The 18,087-nt window shown below is 43.6% G+C and overlaps 2 protein-coding genes across 4 annotated transcripts; one reads left to right on the top strand and one right to left on the bottom strand.

Moving 5' to 3' along the window:
• Positions 1-1,135: 1,135 nt before the first annotated feature.
• On the bottom strand, positions 1,136-14,321 carry LOC137346272 (zinc finger protein 239-like). 3 transcript variants are annotated; one of them, XM_068009734.1, is made up of 2 exons: positions 14,241-14,321; positions 1,136-6,691 (listed from the first exon to the last, which is right to left on the bottom strand). In XM_068009734.1, exon 2 carries the CDS (start codon positions 6,208-6,210, stop codon positions 5,674-5,676), a length of 537 nt encoding a protein of 178 aa, XP_067865835.1. In that variant the 5' UTR covers positions 6,211-6,691; positions 14,241-14,321; the 3' UTR covers positions 1,136-5,673. The 3 variants fall into 3 exon arrangements, with proteins under 3 accessions (XP_067865835.1, XP_067865837.1, XP_067865836.1); XM_068009736.1 differs by lacking the exon at positions 14,241-14,321 and adding an exon at positions 13,961-14,116; XM_068009735.1 differs by lacking the exon at positions 14,241-14,321 and adding an exon at positions 11,610-12,255.
• On the top strand, positions 13,996-16,236 carry LOC137346273 (zinc finger protein 239-like). Its single transcript, XM_068009738.1, has 2 exons — positions 13,996-14,217; positions 15,497-16,236. The coding sequence occupies exon 2, from the start codon at positions 15,605-15,607 to the stop codon at positions 15,956-15,958; it is 354 nt and encodes a 117-aa protein (XP_067865839.1). The 5' UTR covers positions 13,996-14,217; positions 15,497-15,604; the 3' UTR covers positions 15,959-16,236.
• The last annotated feature ends 1,851 nt before the right edge of the window (positions 16,237-18,087 follow it).

Genomic DNA, 18,087 nt, shown 5'->3' with positions numbered 1-18,087 from the left:
ATAGAACTGTATTGGCACACATAAAGCGAAGTGCGCACAAACATTCATCATGCATTTGGACTGACTGAGATGCAGAGGCAAACAGCCAGAAGCTGTGTTGCTAAATTGACTGATTTTTGTTGCTTTTCCGACCATAGATTTCGTGAAATAAAAACAAGACATGCTGGAACCACTCAGCAGGTCTGGCAGCATCTGTGAAAAGAGAAGCAGAGTTAACGTTTCGGGTCAGTGACCCTTCTTCGGAACTGACAAATATTAGAAAAGTCACAGGTTATAAGCAAGTGAGGTGGGGGTGGAGCAAGGGATAACAAAGGAGGTCTAGATTGGACCAGGCCACATAGCTGACCAAAAGGTCACGGAGCAAAGGCAAACAATATGTTAATGGTGTGTTGAAAGACAAAGCATTAGTACAGACTAGTTGTTAATACACTGAATATTGAACAGCAGCAAGTGCAAACCTGAAAAAAAACAGTGGGTAAGCAAACTGAACAAACTGAGATGAAATGAAATAAATGCAAAAAAAAATTGTAAAAAATGTAAAAAAGAATGTAAAAAAAAAGAAAGAAAAAATAACTAAAAATGAAAGTAAAATGGGGGGCTGTCATGCTCTGAAATTATTGAACTCAATGTTCAGTCCGGCAGGCTGTAGTGTGCCTAATCGGTAAATGAGATGCTGTTCCTCGAGCTTGCGTTGATGTTCACTGGAACACTGCAGCAATCCCAGGACAGAGATGTGAGCATGAGAGCAGGGGGGAGTGTTGAAATGGCAAGCAACCGGAAGCTCAGGGTCCTGCTTGCAGACTGAGTAGAGATGTTCCGCAAAGCGGTCACCCAGCCTGCGCTTGGTCTCCCCAATGTAGAGGAGACTACACTGTGAGCAGCGAATACAGTACACTACATTGAAAGAAGTACAAGTAAATCGCTGCATCACCTGAAAGGAGTGTTTGGGGCCTGGGATAGTGAGGAGAGAGAAGGTAAATGGGCAGGTATTACACCTCCTGCGATTGCAGTGGAAGGTGCCATGGGACGGGGACGAGGTGGTGGGGGTAATGGAGGAGTGGACCAGGGTGTTTTCGTGAATACTTGCAGATGAATGAAAATGAAATAAAACTGGTGGTGTTGAAAGGTGTGAAATTTTATTTCGCGTAACTGATTACTTCTACAAGAACTTGTTTACAATTGGAAATGAAATGAAAATAATGGGAACCATACTCCTCGATCGCCTGAACCAGAAAGTCACGTGGACACGGTCTCTGTTTTTAAACGTTGCTCAGTTAAAGTCGGAATTGATGTTGCTCTGTATCATAAGAACCTAAACTGTCCCTGAACAGTCTCTGCTTAAGAAAATGACCAATCTCGTCTTGCATTGATTACTCTTCTACTTTTCTCTTATCAAAAAAATAAATACAATTTGATATTATAGAATCGAATAGAATTGGACCCTGGCGTTCCGGTGTAAATATGAACCGCTGTACTAACAAGGACGGAACACAAGTGATCCCTGTGCATTTTCCAGAAGTTTTGCGCTGTGATGATGCCAACCGCAGTGCGGAAAATTCTCAACTTCTTCTAACATTTGGTTGACTCTTGTTTGTTTTAACTGGCAGCTTGCTTCCTTCGTTCGTAAAGGGGTGAGTATTCGCGCTTTCAGGAGCGGACAATGGGGTTCAATTCCTCGAAGTCAAGGTGTTTGAACATCATTTTCAAATATCGAAATAGTTATTATGTCACTCTAGTTCAATTTTAATTGAAAAAAAATCTATTCCGTTCTATGCACATTGTAAAAGCTATCGCTGAAAACAAAAGGTTCCATCACAGGCAGCTGAACATTGAACCCAGGATATTGAGTTTGAATAAAGCCGAAGCTCATTAACATCAGAGTTAAAGTCTAATTCAGAAACGGGGCTCGGTAACCAGGTTGTAAGACGTCAACCTCAAAACTCGAACCTCACATTGGTGATACAAAATCCATCAATGGGCGGGAACCATCAATGGAGTAGGGAACACTAACCAAAATGAACAATCACTTCTAGCGACAGAGGAAGACCCATCCATATTCAGGGTAGATTTCATCCACCCTTTATCAATTCGATGTAATCTCCCCAACACGGTCCATACTAACCACCCCAGTTCCCCAAACTACAATATTTCCCGAATGCCACAGGGCAGGTATTTATCTGGATGATGTCCCAAACCCCTGATCCCTGCCTTCAGGCCAATTCCACTCGTTGCCAGTGCGCCGTTGAACTGATTTGAAGATCCTAGCCCGTCACTTCCAAACCCTCCGTCCCTGATTCACTCCCTATCTCAGCAACATAAAGGTGGACACTCTCTGTTCCTGTGGCACTAAATGATGCCCCATTCACCTCTGCTTGTGGTCCACCATCTGATCGATTGAATCAGTATTCAGACAATGTCACTCTTTACTCTAAGGGCATGATTCTCGCTTCGGGGACTGTATATTGGAATTTGCGAAAGGTCTCCGAGATGATTTTAAGAAGCTATGGGCCCCTTTTGTTAAAGTTGATTTTTGACATTGGATTCGTGCTCAAAGCTTGTGCGAAATTATCTCCAGTGGCCTGGAAGAAGGTCAATGCAAACTACCAGATTTGTGTCACTGTTTTAATTATATTCACTTAAAGATCTTTTTTCGGAATCAATTACCTGTGATAGTTGTAAATATGTTTGGGTGTGTCCGTGTTACAGACGCCTGCACTTGTGAGCTGCAATTGTGTTAGTTGCAATGTTTGTGTGTCTCTGTTCGTTGCAAATATATTTCGATGTGGTTGCATTATTAACTAATGAATTGATGTGAGTGGAGATCTGTATTCGTTCTAAATGTATTTCTGAGTGCTGCCAAATGTCCAGTCTGGTCCCATTTTACCATTTCCCCTTGGGAAACAGTTTTATTAACATTTTGACATCTAGAAAATATGTTGTTTAAAATTTAAGAACTCTGGGCCCACCAGCCTCTCTGGTAGCTCCTGAGGGTCCTTTACATTCATTAATTCCTACTGGGCGTTCCTTATTTTCTCTGACCCCTCCTGAGTGTCCCACATTCTCTTTGATATATCCTGTGATTCTTATCCACTCTGTGACATTCTGAATGACCACAAATCGCTTTAATACACCCCTTAATCCCCTTCGCCTGTTTCCTATCATCTCAGCTCCCCTTACATCCAAATCATTAATATACACCAGAAAAAGCAGGGGACCCAGTACTGAGCCCTGTGGAACACCACTGGAAACAGCCCTCCAGTCGCTAAAACACCCATCAACAATTACCCTTTATTTCCTGCCACTGAGCTAATTTTGCTCCATTTCCCTGGATACCAAGGGATTTTATTTTTCAACCAGTCTGCCAAGTGGGGTCTTGTCAAAAGCCTTGCTAAAATTCATCAGCTGCACTACCCTTATCTATCTTCCTTGTTACTTCTTCAAAGAATTTGATCAAGTTGGTCAAACAAGATCTTCCCTGAAGAAATCCATGCTGACTATCTTTCATTAACCTGTGACTTTCTAAGTGACAGTTTATCGTGGCTCTCAGAATAGATTCCAATAATTTGCCCACAACTGAGGTCAGGCTGACTGGCCTGTCATTATTCAGTCTATCCTTCGCTCTCTCTTTAAACAGAGGTATAAAGTCAGCAATTCTCCAATCCTCCAGCACCACACCTGTATCCAGTGAGGACTAGAAAATTATGGTCCGACCCTCTGCTAATTCGTCTCTTGATTCTTTTAATAGCATAGGATACATTTCATCTAGCCCTGGTGATGGCAGTGGTGGTGGCAGAGCAATGTAAAAGCATAAGTATTGAAAGTGAGTGTTATATGAGGTAATGCCTCAGTAAGGTGACAATGAAATGGAAGGAGGAAAGTAAAGGAGGGTTAGAGATTATGGAAGGCGGTGTGGGGGAGGGGGGAGGGGTGGAATCTGTGAGAAGAGGTGTGTTTGAATTCTGGAGCATCAAGCACAGACAGGGAGAGTGCTTGGTTTTGATGGAGTAAATTGTTTCAGCAAAAAAATACATCGATGACTGAATTTTTATTGCGTTCTCGCAGCAGATAGCAAATCACTTAAAGCAACTACTGCCGTGACGCGGAATTGAACTAAAGCGACTGTGCCCACAATGCAGCGAACTAACCATTATATGATCACGGCGCCACACATCAACTACACTAGTGCCCCACTGCACCTGTAGCAGTCACAAACGACATTGCTGAGAAAAGTTCCGTTTTGATGACAAGACCACAATAAGAAACCTCAAAAATTCTCGTAGCAATGGAATTCGACACACGTCCCCAGCAGCAACTACAGCTTTATTCCACTGCCTTAGACCATTCGTCCAGGTGATCATAAATAGCTGATTTCAGTTTTGAAGTTAACTGGAAGCTACCTTTCCTGATGTCTGCTGGCTGAGTCCAAGGTTTTGCATTGGATGGAGGGAATCCAATCAAATGCTATGGGTCCAAAAGGGAGTCAGGTATTTTCCGCAAATGAAGTCATATATTCCCTAGCTTCAGACAAAAGCAAAATACTGCAGATGCTGGCAATCTGAAATATAAAAAGAGAATTCTGGAAGTACTCAGTAGGTTTACCACATCTTTGTGATGAGAAACAGGGACGCCACATGGACTGCAGCGGTTCAAGAAGGCAGCTCACCACCACCTTCTCAAGGGCATTAGGGATGGGAATAAATGCTGGACTAACCAGGGAAGCCCACACGCCGTAAACAAATTTTGTTTTCGTTCAAATTTTGAAATTGTATTTCGGATTCCAAAATGCAAATCGCTTATGTAAATAGTGAATGTCAGTAGTCCCAGCATCGATCCCTGTGGAACACCACTTCCCAATTTCACCAGTCTAAGTAAATAGCTTTAACCTCTACTCTATGTTTTCTGGTTTGTAGGCAGCTTGCTGTCCATTCTGTTAACTGTTCCCTGACTCCACATGTTCTGACCTTAGTCATGAGTTACTTCATCAAAGGCCTTTGGAAAATTCAAGTTTCTCTATTACCTCCTCGAGTACAGATATCATTATCTTTCACACCAGTGTCATCATGCTGGCTGGTCTCTGATTTACTGGACTTGTTCTACCACTCTTTATACATAGAGGAACATTATATATAGTACATATCTACATTAAACCGCTTCTTCAACTAACTAATTTTAGCAACCCCACAATCATTGACACCAATCTCCTCCTGTCTGATATTAACCAACCCCAGATTCACTCTCACCAATCTCCTATCTGATATAAACCAATCCCAGTCACTGACACACATTTCCTTCTGTCTGATATAAATAAACCCAGCAGTTAATGACACCAACTTCCTCCTCTTTGATATAAACCAACCCCACAGTCACTGTAATGTGCAAGAATTGTCAGCAAGGACTAATCAGCACTTTCTAATTGGAGATGTTAACCAGTGAATCCTTTCACACACTGAATTGTACATTTTGTACCAAAGATCAATTCAGGATTGAAGTAAAAGTTCCTATGTTTATTGCAAACTAATTTCTGATAGGAATCCCTGGAGTAAGATCACAGACAGCAGTTCTGAAAGGTTCAATGAAGCCCTGAGAAAAAAAATCAGCTATATATCCAGAATATTAAACTGCAGCCCAGTTATTAACATCAGCAGAAACAAACACTGTTTGAATGAACATGGTTCAGTCCTGGATGTGATTAACAGCAGCAATAACAGAAGATTCAACTCCCTTCAGTTTCATGTGAACTCGCTGGTGTCTCAGCAAGTTAGAAGATCGATTAAATCCCTTCTCACACACGGAGCAGATGAACGACTTCTCCTCAGTGTGAACTCGCTGGTGTGTCAGAAGCTCAGATGAACGTGTGAATCTCTTCCCACACACAGAACAGGTGAATGGTCGCTCCCCAGTGTGAATACACTGATGTGTCAGCAGGTGGGATAAGTGAGAGAACCCCTTCCTACACAGAGGGCAGGTGAATGACCTCTCTCCGGTGTGAACTCGCTGGTGTGTGATCTGGTGGGGTGACTGCCTGAAGCCCTTCCCACAGTGAGTGCAGCTGAATGGTCTCTCATCAGTGTGAACTCGCTGATGTGTCTGGAGGACAGAGGACTGAGTGAATCCTTTCCCACACATGGAGCAGGCGAAAGGCCTCTCACCAGTGTGGCTACGCCGATGATTTTTCAGCTCAGATGGGTAATTGAATCCTTTGCCACACATGGAGCAGGTGAATGGCCACTCCCCAGTGTGGCTGTGTCAATGAATTTCCAGCTTGGATGGGTAATTGAATCCCTTCCCACAGTCTCCACATTTCCATGGTTTCTCCATGTTGTGGGTGTTATGTTATGTCTCTCCAGGTTGGACGATCAGTTGAAGCCTCATCCACACACACAACACGTGTACGGTTTTACCCCGCTGTCAATGGTGTGATAGTTTTTTAAGCTAAAGCTGGATTCTGGCTAAAGCTCTTTCCACAGTCAGTGCATTGGAACACTCTCACTCGGGGTGGGGAGGTGTCGCTGTGCTTTTCCAGTCACAGTGATGTTTGAAATCTTTTCCCACAGACAGGACAGACAAACATTTCTCCTTCCACATTCAAAGGCTGATGATATTCAGGTCCTGATGAATCAAATGATTCTGTAGATCTTGACATGAGGTTTGGTTTAATTTGCCTGTCTGCAAATGCTCCCCTTCTAATATCCTGTAAAAGGAGTTTACAAAAGTCATCACAGTCACTGAAGGATAGAAATTCAGAACAGACAATTCCAGTTTCTATGGAACATTCTTTCCTTGCTTGCTTCCCCAAAGCTGGAAATCTCTGTCTCACACAGTCTCCTCCCTCTCTGTGCTGAAATCCAAACCTATTGCACCACCTCCAACATTTTTTCTTTTGGTCAATTTTCTTCACTCTGCTGAAGGTGCTGACTCTGGCCGGGTTCAGTTCTGCACTCAATGACTCCGCTCTCTCTCCTACCCTGAAGGTTCTGACTCTGACTCGGCTCAGTTCTGCATTCAACAGTTACTAATACCCTATATTACAAAAATCATCATGGTAAGTATTAACATAGGAACAGGAGGAGGCCATTCAGCCCTTCCAGCCTGTTCCACCATTCTATTAGATCATGGCTGACCTGTATCTTATCTTCTTGTAGGTTGCAATAACTGGCATTTACATAGCACCTTAACATAGTAAAATATCCACAGTCAGAATACAGGTGATGGCATAGTGGTAATGTCATGGAACTAATAATCCAGAGGCTCAGGCTAATCCACAGGGTCACAGGTTCAAATCCCACCATAGCAGCTGGTGGAATTTACATTCAGTTAATTCATAAAAATCTGGACTTGAAAACTAATTTCAGTAATGATGCCAGGAAATGATTGTTATAAAAAAATATAGTTCACTAATGCCTTTAGAGAAAAAAAATCGGTGAAGTTTAAAAGAGGGGCTCTGTGAGGGAGCAGTTCCATGGAGGATGTCACAGAGGGGTCAAGGACAGAATCTATTTGGGTGGAGCTGAGGAACAAAAAAAAGGGGCAATTACCTTGCTGGATACATTCTATAGGATACAAGATAGTGGGAAAGAGGAACAAATTTGCAAGGAAATTAAAGAGAGGTGCAAGAAGTATACAGTCATTACAACAGGGGACTTTAATTAGCTGAATATAGACTGGGATGGTAGTAGTGTAAAGGGCACAGAAGGGTAAGAATTCCTGGAGTGTGTTCAGGAGAATTTTCTATAGCATTGCTTTTCCAGTCCAATGCGAAAGGAGGCACTGCTAGACCTGGTTCTTGCAAACGAGGTGGATAAAGTGTCAGTAGGGGAACATTTAGGGTACAGTGGGCCTTGTAACGTATAGTTTAAGTTGGCTATGGAAAAGGATAAGGAACAATCCAGAGTATGAATAATGGAACTGGGGAAAGCCAACTTCAATGGAATAAGAATGGTTCTGACCCAGACAAACTGGAATCAAAGATTGGCTGGCAAAACAGTATCTGAGTAATGGCTGCCTTTAAAGAAGAGATAGTTCGTGCACAGTCAAGGTATATTCTCACGAAGGAGAAAGGTCGCGCAAACAAATCCAGAGCTCCTGGGTGGCACAGTGGTTAGCACCGCAGCCTCACAGCTCCAGCGACCTGGGTTCGGTTCTGGGTACTGCCTGTATGGAGTTTGCAAGCTCTCCCTGTGACTGCGTGGGTTTCTGCCGGGTGCTCCGGTTTCCTCCCACAGCCAAGGACTTGCAGGTTGATAAGTAAATTTACCATTGTAAATTGTCCCTAGTGTCGGTAGATGGTAGGAGAATTGAGGGAAGATGGGGATGTGGTAGGGAATATGGGATCAATGTAGGATTAGTATAAATGGGTGGCTGTTGGTTGGCACAGACACGGTGGGCCGAAGGGCCTGTTTCAGTGCTGTATCTCTCTATGATAACAAAAGAGATAGAGAGTAAAATGAAGAAGAAAAAGGCTGCTTCTGACAGATATCAAGCGGAACATAGAAGGTTCAGAGGAAAAGTGAAAAAGCAAATAGGAGATGCAGAGAGAGAGTACGAAGAGACTGGCAGCAAACTTAAAAGGGAAACCAAAAGTCTCCTATGGGCATATTAATAGTAAAATGGTGGTGCAAGGATGAGTGGGGCTGATTAGGGACAAAAACGGGATGTACGCAAGGAGCTTGGCTGAGATATTAAATGAATACTTTGCATCTGTCTTTACCAAGGAAGAATATGCTGCACAGGTCACAGTGAAGGAAGAGGTGATTCAGACCCTTGAAGGGTTTAAAATTGAGAAGGAGGAGGTATCACTGACTGTACTTAAGGTTGATAACGCACCAGGACCATATGAGATGCATCCAAGGACACTGAGGGAAATGAGAGTAGAAATTGCAGAGGCACTAGCCATAATTTTCCAGTCATTCTTAGATTCAGGGGTGGTTCCAGCGGACTGTAGAATTGCAAATGTTACACCCTTGTTCAAATAAGGGTGTAAAGATAAGCCCAGCAACTGGAGGACAGTCAGTTTAACCATGGTGGTGAGGAAGCTTCCAGAAACGATAATTCGGGATAAAATTAATAGTCACTTGGGCAAATGTGGATTAATTAGGGAAAGCCAGCATGGATTTGTGAAGGGAAAATCATATTTAACTAACTTGCTATAGCTTTTCAATGAGGCAACAGATAAAGTTGATCAGGGAAATGCTATTGATGTGCTGCATGGACTTCCAAAAAATCATTTGATAAAGTCCTACACAACAGACTTGTGAGCAAAATTATAGCTCATGGAATAGAAGTAAAGTAGCAACATGGATACAAAATTGGCTGAGTGACAGGAAACAGTAGTGGTTAATGGATGTTTTTTGGACTGGAGCAAAATTTGTAATGGAGATTCCCCGAGGGTTGGTGTTAGGACCTTTGCTTTTTCTGATAGATATTAATGACCTTGATGTACAGGGTAGAATTTCAACATTTGCAGATGATACAAAACTTGGAAACACTGTGAACTGTGAGGATCACAGTGTGGAACTTCAAAAAGATATAGACAGGTTGGTGGAATGGACCGACAAGTGGCAGATGAAATTTAATGCAGAGAAGTGTGAAGTGATTCACTTTGGTAGAAAGAACACGTAAAGAACATATAAAAGAAAAACCTGCAATTCTAAAAGACGTGCAGGAACAGAGAAATGTGGTATATATGTGCATAAATCATTGAAGGTAGCATAGAATCATCGAAATCATAGAAGGTTTAAGGCACAGAAAGAGGCCACTTGGCCCATCGTGTCTGTGCTGGCTGAAAAACGATCCACCTATTCGAATCCCAACTTCCAGCATTTGGTCCGTAGCCCGACAGCACTTGAGTTGCATATCCAGACCCCTTTTGAATGGGTGGAGGGTCTCTTCCCCAACTACCATTTCAGTCAGTGAGTTCCAGACCATCATCACCCTCTGGGTGAAAAAGCTTTTCCTCATCTCCCCTCCCTAATTTTTCTACCAATCACTTTACATTTATGCTGCCTTGTCACTGACCTCTCTGCTAAGGTGAATAGACCCTTCAACTCCACTCTATGAAGGCCCCTCAAAATTTTGTACATTTAAATCAGATCTCCCCTCAGCCTTCCCTGTTCCAAGGAGAACAACCCCAGCCTACCCAATCTTTCCTCATAGCTGCATTTTTCCAGTCCTGGCAACATCCTTGTAAATCTCCTCTGTACCCTCTCTAGTGCAATTACATCCTTTCTGTAATGAGTTGACCAGAACTGTACACAGAACTCAAGTTATGGCCTAACCAATGAGTTATACAGTTCCAGCATAACCTCTCTGCTCCTGTATTCTACACCTCGGCTAATAAAGGAAAGGATTCCATATGCATTTTTAACCACCTATTAACCTGTCCTGCTACCTTCAGGGATCTGTCGACATTCATTCCAAGGTCCCTCACTTCCTCTGCCGTTCTCAGTATTTTTCCATTAATCATGTATTTCTTTACCTTGTTTGACCTCCCCAAATGCATCACCTCACACTTCACCAAGTTGAATTCCATTTGCCACTTTTCTGCCCATCTGACCAGACCATCAATATCTTCCTGCAGCTTACAGGTATCCTCCTCGCAATCTACCACGCAGCCAATCTTTGCATCGTACGCCAATTTCTTGTTCATGCCCCCTACATTAACGTCCAAATTGTTAATATACACCACAGAAAGCAGGGGACCCAGGACTGAGCCCTGCAGAATGCCACTGGAAACAACCCTCCAGTCGCTAAAACACATGTCAACTATTACCCTTTGTTTCCTGCCACTGAGCCAATTTTGTATCCACCTTGCTGCATTTCTCTGGATCCCATGAGATTTGTTTTTATACCAGTCTGCCATGTGGGACCTTGTCAAAAGCCTTGCTAAAATCCATGTCGACCACATCAACTACACTAACCTCATCTATCTTCCTTGTTACTTCAAAAAACCTTGATCAAGTTGGTCAAACAACATCTTCCCTAAACAAATCTATGCTGACTATCCTTGATTAACTTGTGCCTTTCTAAGTGACAGTTTATCGTGTCTCTCAGAATGGATTCCAATAATTTGTCCACTAATAGAACAGGTTGAGAGAGCGGCTAATAGAGCAAACAGCATCCGTGGCTTCATTAATAGGGGCATAGAGTACAAAAGTGAGGCAGTTATGTTAAACCTGTACAGAACACTGGTTCAACCTCAGCTGCAATATTGTGCCTAGTTCTGGGCACCACATTTTAGGAAAGATGTAAAGGCATTGGAAAAAGAGCAGCAAAGGTTCATGAGAATTGTTCTAGGGATGGAAAACTTCAGTTACATAGATAGATTGGAGAAGTCGGGACTGTTATCCTTCGAGAAGAGAAGGTTGAGAGGAGATTTGATAGAGGGATTCAAAATCAAAAGAAGCAATAGCGACATGAGGAAAAGGTTTTTCATGCAGCGAGTGGTTAGGATCTGGAATGTACAGCATGAGAGTGTGTTGGAGGCATTCAAGAGGTAATTGGACTGTTATCTGAAAAGGAAGAATGTGCAGGCTACCGGGAGAAGGTTGAAGAGTGGTACTAGATAAACTGCTCTTTCGGAGAGCCAGCTGTAACAATTCTTTGATCCTTACCTGATCTGGCCTACATTTGACTCCAGACATCCCCCTTCGCCCCAAAGCCACAACAATGTCGTTGACTCTTAAACTGATGTCTGTAATCGCCGAGTACGCCATTCAATTGTCAAGAGCAATTTTGGATAGGGAACAAGTGCTAGCCTTGGCAGTGACGCCCACATTCCATAAAACAATACATAAAGAGTGTAAATGGGACTGAAATTGACACCAAGCAGACTTTCAACTTTCAAAATGGAATTTTATGAATACTAGAAAGGTTAAAAAACTGCAGGTTATGGGGAAGCGGCAAATTAATTGGATAGCCGTCCGAAGCTTGAGGGTAAATCAACATCTGACATGTGGGAGTATTTCAAACGTCAGCTGATGAGAATCCAGGACTTGAGGAATATAAAGACAGTAGGAAGGAACTTGAGCTCGGTGTTAGGAGGGCTAAAATGGGTCATGAAAAGTCATTGGCAAACAGGATTAAGGAAAACCCCAAGGCTTTTTACACATATATAAAGAGCAAGAGGGTAACCAGGGAAAGGGTTGGCCCACTCAAGGACAGACATGGGAATCTATGTGTGGAGTCAGAGGAAATGGGCGAGGTGCTAAATGAGTACTTTGCATCAGTATTCACCAAAGAGAAGGACTTGGTGGATGATGAGCCTTGGGAAGGGAGTGCAGATAGTCTCAGTATTCTCATTATCAAAAAGGAGGAGGTGTTAAGCGTCTTGCAAAGCATTAAGGTAGATAAGTCCCCAGGGCCTGATGGGATCTACCCTGGAATACTGAGGGAGGCAAGGGAAGAAATTGCTGGGGCCTTGACAGAAATCTTTGCATCCTCATTGGCTACAGATGAGGTCCCAGAGGACTGGAGATAGCGAATGTTGTGCCTTTGTTTAAGAAGGGTGGCAAGGATAATCCTGGAAATTATAGGCCGGTGAGCCTTACATCAATGGTAGGGAAACTATTAGAGAGGATTATTCGGGACAGGATTTACTCCCATTTGGAAACAAACAAACGTATTAGCGAGAGACAGCATGGTTTTGTGAAGGGGAGGTTGTGTATTACTAATTTGATTGAGTTTTTTGAGGAAGTGACGAAGATGATTGATGAAGGAAGGGCAGTGGATGTTATCTATATGGACTTTAGTGAAGCCTTTGATAAGGTCCCGCATGGCAGACTGGTACAAAAGGTGAAGTCACACGGGATCAGAGGTGAGCTGGCAAGATGGATACAGAACTGGCTCAGTCATAGAAGACAGAGGGTATCAGTGGATGGGTGTTTTTCTGAATGGAGGGATGTGACTAGTGGTGTTCCGCAGGGATCAGTGCTGGGACCTTTTCTGTTTGTAGTATATATAAATGATTTGGAGGAAAATGTAGCTGGTCTGATTAGTAAGTTTGCGGACGACACAAAGGTTGGTGGAGTTGCGGATAATGATGAGGATTGTCAGAAGATACAGCAGGATATAGATCGGTTGAAGACTTGGGCGGAGAAATGACAGATGGCGTTTAATCAGGACAAATGTGAGGTATTGCATTTTGGAAGGTCTAGTGCAGGTGGGAGGTATACAGTAAATGGCAGAACCCTTACGAGTATTGACAGGCAGAGTGATCTGGGCGTACAGGTCCACAGGTCACTGAAAGTGGCAACGCAGGTGGATAAGGTAGTCAAGAAGGCATACGGCATGCTTGCCTTCATCGGTCGGGGCATAGAGTATAAAAATTGGCAAGTCATGTTGCAGCTGTACAGAACCTTAGTTAGGCCACACTTAGAATATTGCATGCAATTCTGGTTGCCACACTACCAGAAGGATGTGGAGGCTTTGGAGAGGGTACAGAGGAGGTTTACCAGGATGTTGCCTGGTCTGGAGGGCATTAGCTATGAGAAGAGGTTGGAAAAACTCGGATTGTTTTCACTGGAACGACGGAGGTGAAGGGGTGACATGATGGAGGTTTACAAAGTTATGAGCGGCATGGACAGAGTGGATAGTCAGAAGCTTTTTCCCAGGGTGGAAGAGTCAGTTACTAGGGGACATAGATTTAAGGTGCGAGGGGCAAAGTTTAGAGGGGATGTGCGAGGCAAGTTTTTTACACAGAGGGTGGTGAGTGCCTGGAACTTGCTGCCAGGGGAGGTGGTGGAAGCAGATACGATCGCGACGTTTAAGAGACATCTTGACAAACACATGAATAGTAAGGGAAAAGAGGGATATGGGCCCCGGAAGTGCAGAGGGTGTTAGTTTAGGCAGGCATCAAGATCGGCGCAGGTTTGGAGGGCCGAATGGCCTCTTCCTGTGCTGTACTGTTCTTTGAAGCGCCACAAGGCGGGTTTCTCAGTTATCTGACAATGGCAGATGCCCTTACCCGAAATGCTCCGCGCTGCAGAATACGGCCGATCGCCATCAGAAGGGACGCAATGAGGAGGCGCGGGACCACCAACCGCCACCCCCGGAACCATTGATCGACGCGGATCATGCGCGCTGCGGCTCCTGAATGTTCAGTGAGGCCGTGTGCAGCCTCCGCAACAGGGAGTTTTCGTGGCTCTTAAGGCCCGAATCATAGCTACGGGTCCGACGGAAGTGCGACCAGGACCCCTGGAAGGAGGCAACATTAAACCGCTGGTACAGTGTCTCCCCTATCCTACCCGTCACTTCCCGATTTCTTCTCCCTTTTCCACCGAGTCCTGCAGGCAACAAAGCACAGAACCGAGGCCGCCCAGAATGCTTCGCGCCGTGCCCTGGGGAACATGCGCACTCAGCGCACGGGAAATCTGATCGGTGAATAGAACGCTCTCTGCCTCGCGGAGAATTATGGGCATTGAAGTCGCCATTAATTAGCTGTGGCGGACAAGTGTATATTCCACATCTGATCCAACACAAAATACTGCGAATGCTGGAAATCTGAAACAAAATTAGAGAATTGTGGAAATACTCAGCAGGTCAGGCAGCATCTGCGGGTAGAAAAACAGTTAACGTTTCAGGTTCTGTGACCTTTCAGCATTTTCTTTTTATTTCAGATTTCCAGCACCCGAGTATTTTGCTATTGTTTTGTTACAGAAGTTGCTCACAAAACAGTCTAGAAACACAGACAGGAGAATTAAAAGCTGATTTGTATGAAGGTGGGCATTTGACGCGGATGTCGGTCTCTTGGCCTCCTGTTTTATTGCATCAGTTTGAGTTAGAGTGGAGATGGAGGAGAAGATGCTGGGTTTAACCCCGAGTCCCGTTGAGCCCAGTAGGGCCAAATCATTTCCAATGTGTGACCGTCAAGAGAGGAAGATTCTAGGGGAGATTAGATTGTTAAACAGACACTGTCTGTAAAATCTAAAAGAGTGTTTTAGGAACAAATATTTCTGTACAGGCCTTTAATTCATTTTATATATCCAGATTTTTAAAAAAATCATTCCTGGAATGTGGGCATTGCTAGCAACACCAGCATATATTGCCAATCCTCAGTTGTCCCTTGGGAAGGTGCAGTAGGCCTTCGTCAACCACTGCAGCCTGTGTGGTGAAAGTATTCCCACAATGCTGTTAGGTAAGGAGTTACAGGATTTTCACCCAGGGCAATGATCGAATGGTGATATATGTCCAACTCAGGATGGTGTGTGTCTTGGAGGGGATTTTGGAAGTGACGGTGTTTGTCTATACCTGCTCCACGTGCCCATCTAGGCGGTGCAATTTGCATTTGGGGGCTTTTTTAAAGTTCTGGTAAAACTGCAGATATATAAAGCCTTCCCTTTCCTCATGTACAATTGGGTTTTTATGACAATCTGCTGATTTTTTTTCTCTTGCTGCCCTCACAAATTACCAGATTCATTAAGCTGAATTTCACAACTTGCCTTTGTGTTTTTGTGAGTTCTCTTTCACTCTCCCTCCTTCATGTTTGAACTTAATTTTACAGGGTATGAGAAGGAAGGATGTACACACATAAAGCTCAAACCAATCAACACATCAAGATCTGACAGAGTCACTCTATTCAGCAAGACATGAATATCATTACCCTTTGAATATGGAAGGAAAAAGCAACATTTATAGCAGGGAGAAACCGTACATATGTTTAGTGAATGGACGAGGCTTCAGCCAATCATCTGGCCTATCGAAACAGAAGCAAAATCACACTGGGGAGAAACCGTGTAAATATGGGGACTGTGGGAAAGGATTTAATTACCCATATGAACTGGAAAGTCATATGCGCATTCACAGCGGGGAAAGGCCTTTCTCCTGCTCTATGTGTGGAAAAGGATTCATTCATTTATCCACCCTGCTGGCACACCAGCACGTTGAGACTGGAGAGAGGTCATTCACCTGCTCAATGAGTGGGAAAGGATTCACTTCTTCATCCCTTCAGTTAACACACCAGTGACTTCACACTGGGGAGAGGCCTTTTCAAAAGCTCTGTGTGTGGGAAGAGAATTGCTCCTTCATGCAGCCTGCTGAGGCACCAGCGAGTTCACACTGGGGACAGGCCCTTCACCTGGTCTATATGTGGGAAGGGATTCACTCGTTCAACCACTCTGCAGACACACCAGCGAGTGCACAAGTGACTGCAGGGGTTATATTCTGCTGTTAATCACATCGAGGACTGAAACTTTTTTGTATTCATTCACAGGATGTGGTCATCGCTGGCTAGGTCAGCATTTATTGTCCATCCCTAATTACCCTTGAGAAGCTGGTATTGAGCCACCTTCTTGAACAGCTCCAGTCCATGTGGTGTTGGTGCAGACATAATACTGTTGGGGAGGGAGTTCCAGGATTTTGACCCAGCGACAGTAAATGAACAGGGATAGAGTTTCAAGTCAGGATGGTGTGTGGCCTGGAGGGGAATGTGCAGGTGCTGGTGTTCCCATGCATCTGCTGCCCTTGTCATCATAGGTGTTAGAGATTGTGGGTTTGGAAGGAGCTGTCGAAGGAGTCAAGTGGAGTATTCCATCACACTACTGAACTTTGCCTTGTAGATGGTGGACAGGCTTTTGGTATTCAGGAGGTGCATTAATCGCCACTGAATATCCAGCCTCTGACCTGCTCTTGTTGCCACAGTATTTATATGGCTGGTACAGTTCAGTTTCTTGTCAATGGCAACCCCCATTATGTTGATAGTGGATGTTCAGCGAAGTTAATGCCAGTAACTGTCAAAAAGAGATGGTTGGATTCGCTCCTGTTTTATTTGGTCATTGCTTGGCACTTGTGTGATGCAAAAGTAACTTGAAAGATGTTTATTATATCCGTTGGAGTCTGTTTCTGCTGATGTTAATAAACTCCAGCCTAGTTATAGATGCTAATAATCTGGATAAATGAATCAGCTTTGCATTAAACACACAGTGTATCACAACTTTTTAATATTTCTGAGACAAGTTCGTCCCTTTTGAATTGTTATCCATGTTGGTTCTCAGCAACCAGTTTATGCACAGCAGGATCCCACAAACAGCAATGGGCAAGTGAGTGATTAATCAAAATTGTTTGTGTCATTGGTTGAAGCACGAATGTTGGTCCCAATGCACCAGGAGAAATCCCCCATGGACAGTACGTGGAGTTGGTGTGATCTCCTGAGATGAGACTGGAGCCGATTGAACTGTACCTTGAGGAGCTGTTGTCTGTGATCTTTCCTCTTACTTCGCTGGTGTTATTTTTACAGTAAAACAGTTAGCTTTGAATATTAATCCTAATTTAATATTTGAAGCAAAATTTTAAACTTTAAATAGACTGTAAAACAAAAAGAAAGTTCTTGTGTTCATTTTGCACCTTTCACACCCTCAAAACATCCTCAAAACGGGTGTCTGTGCTCAAGAGAGAGTACAGAAGAAATTTACCAGAATGATACGAAAGATGAAGGGCTTCAGGTATGTGGAGAGGCTGAAGAAGCTGGGATTGTTACCTTGGAGCAAAGAAGCTTAAGGGGAAATAAAGCAAAGGTGTTCACAATAATGAAAGGTTTTGACAGGTCGATAGGAAGAAAATGTTGCCACTGTTCAGAAAGTCAGTAAGCTCTGGAATTCCCTCCCCAACCCTCTCCACCTCTTTCCTTCTTTGAGATGCTCCTCAAAACCTACCTCTTTGACCAAGCTTTTGGCCGTCTGTCCTAATATCCCTTATGTTGTTTGGTGTCAAATTTTGTTTGATAATTCTCCTGTGAAGGGCTTCGGGACATTTTACTCTGTTAAAGGTCCTTTATGAATACAAGTTGTTGATATGAGAACCATAGTGTATTAAGAATTATAAATTGTACAAACATTAAATTAACTAATATACATCTGTTAGGCCTCAGCCTACCTCTGCTCCAGAGTCAAGCAGGACTATTGAACAACAATACAGGGACTAGTGGTGCTGGGAGAGATGTAACAATTTAACACAACCTTTAGATGATGTATCAGAGGGCAGACAGCAGATCGGGGACCTGGACACCCTGCACTTGAGTGTCACTGGTGGGGCTGACACCCCGGCACATGTGGATGTGGACTATCGGACCTTGTGGAAGCTGTGTTCTTATTGTTTGGA

This window comes from Heterodontus francisci, chromosome 29 (genome assembly GCF_036365525.1).
Source record: "Heterodontus francisci isolate sHetFra1 chromosome 29, sHetFra1.hap1, whole genome shotgun sequence".
NCBI classification, from domain to species: domain Eukaryota; kingdom Metazoa; phylum Chordata; class Chondrichthyes; order Heterodontiformes; family Heterodontidae; genus Heterodontus; species Heterodontus francisci.
This window is presented reverse-complemented; position numbering and strand designations above follow the sequence as displayed.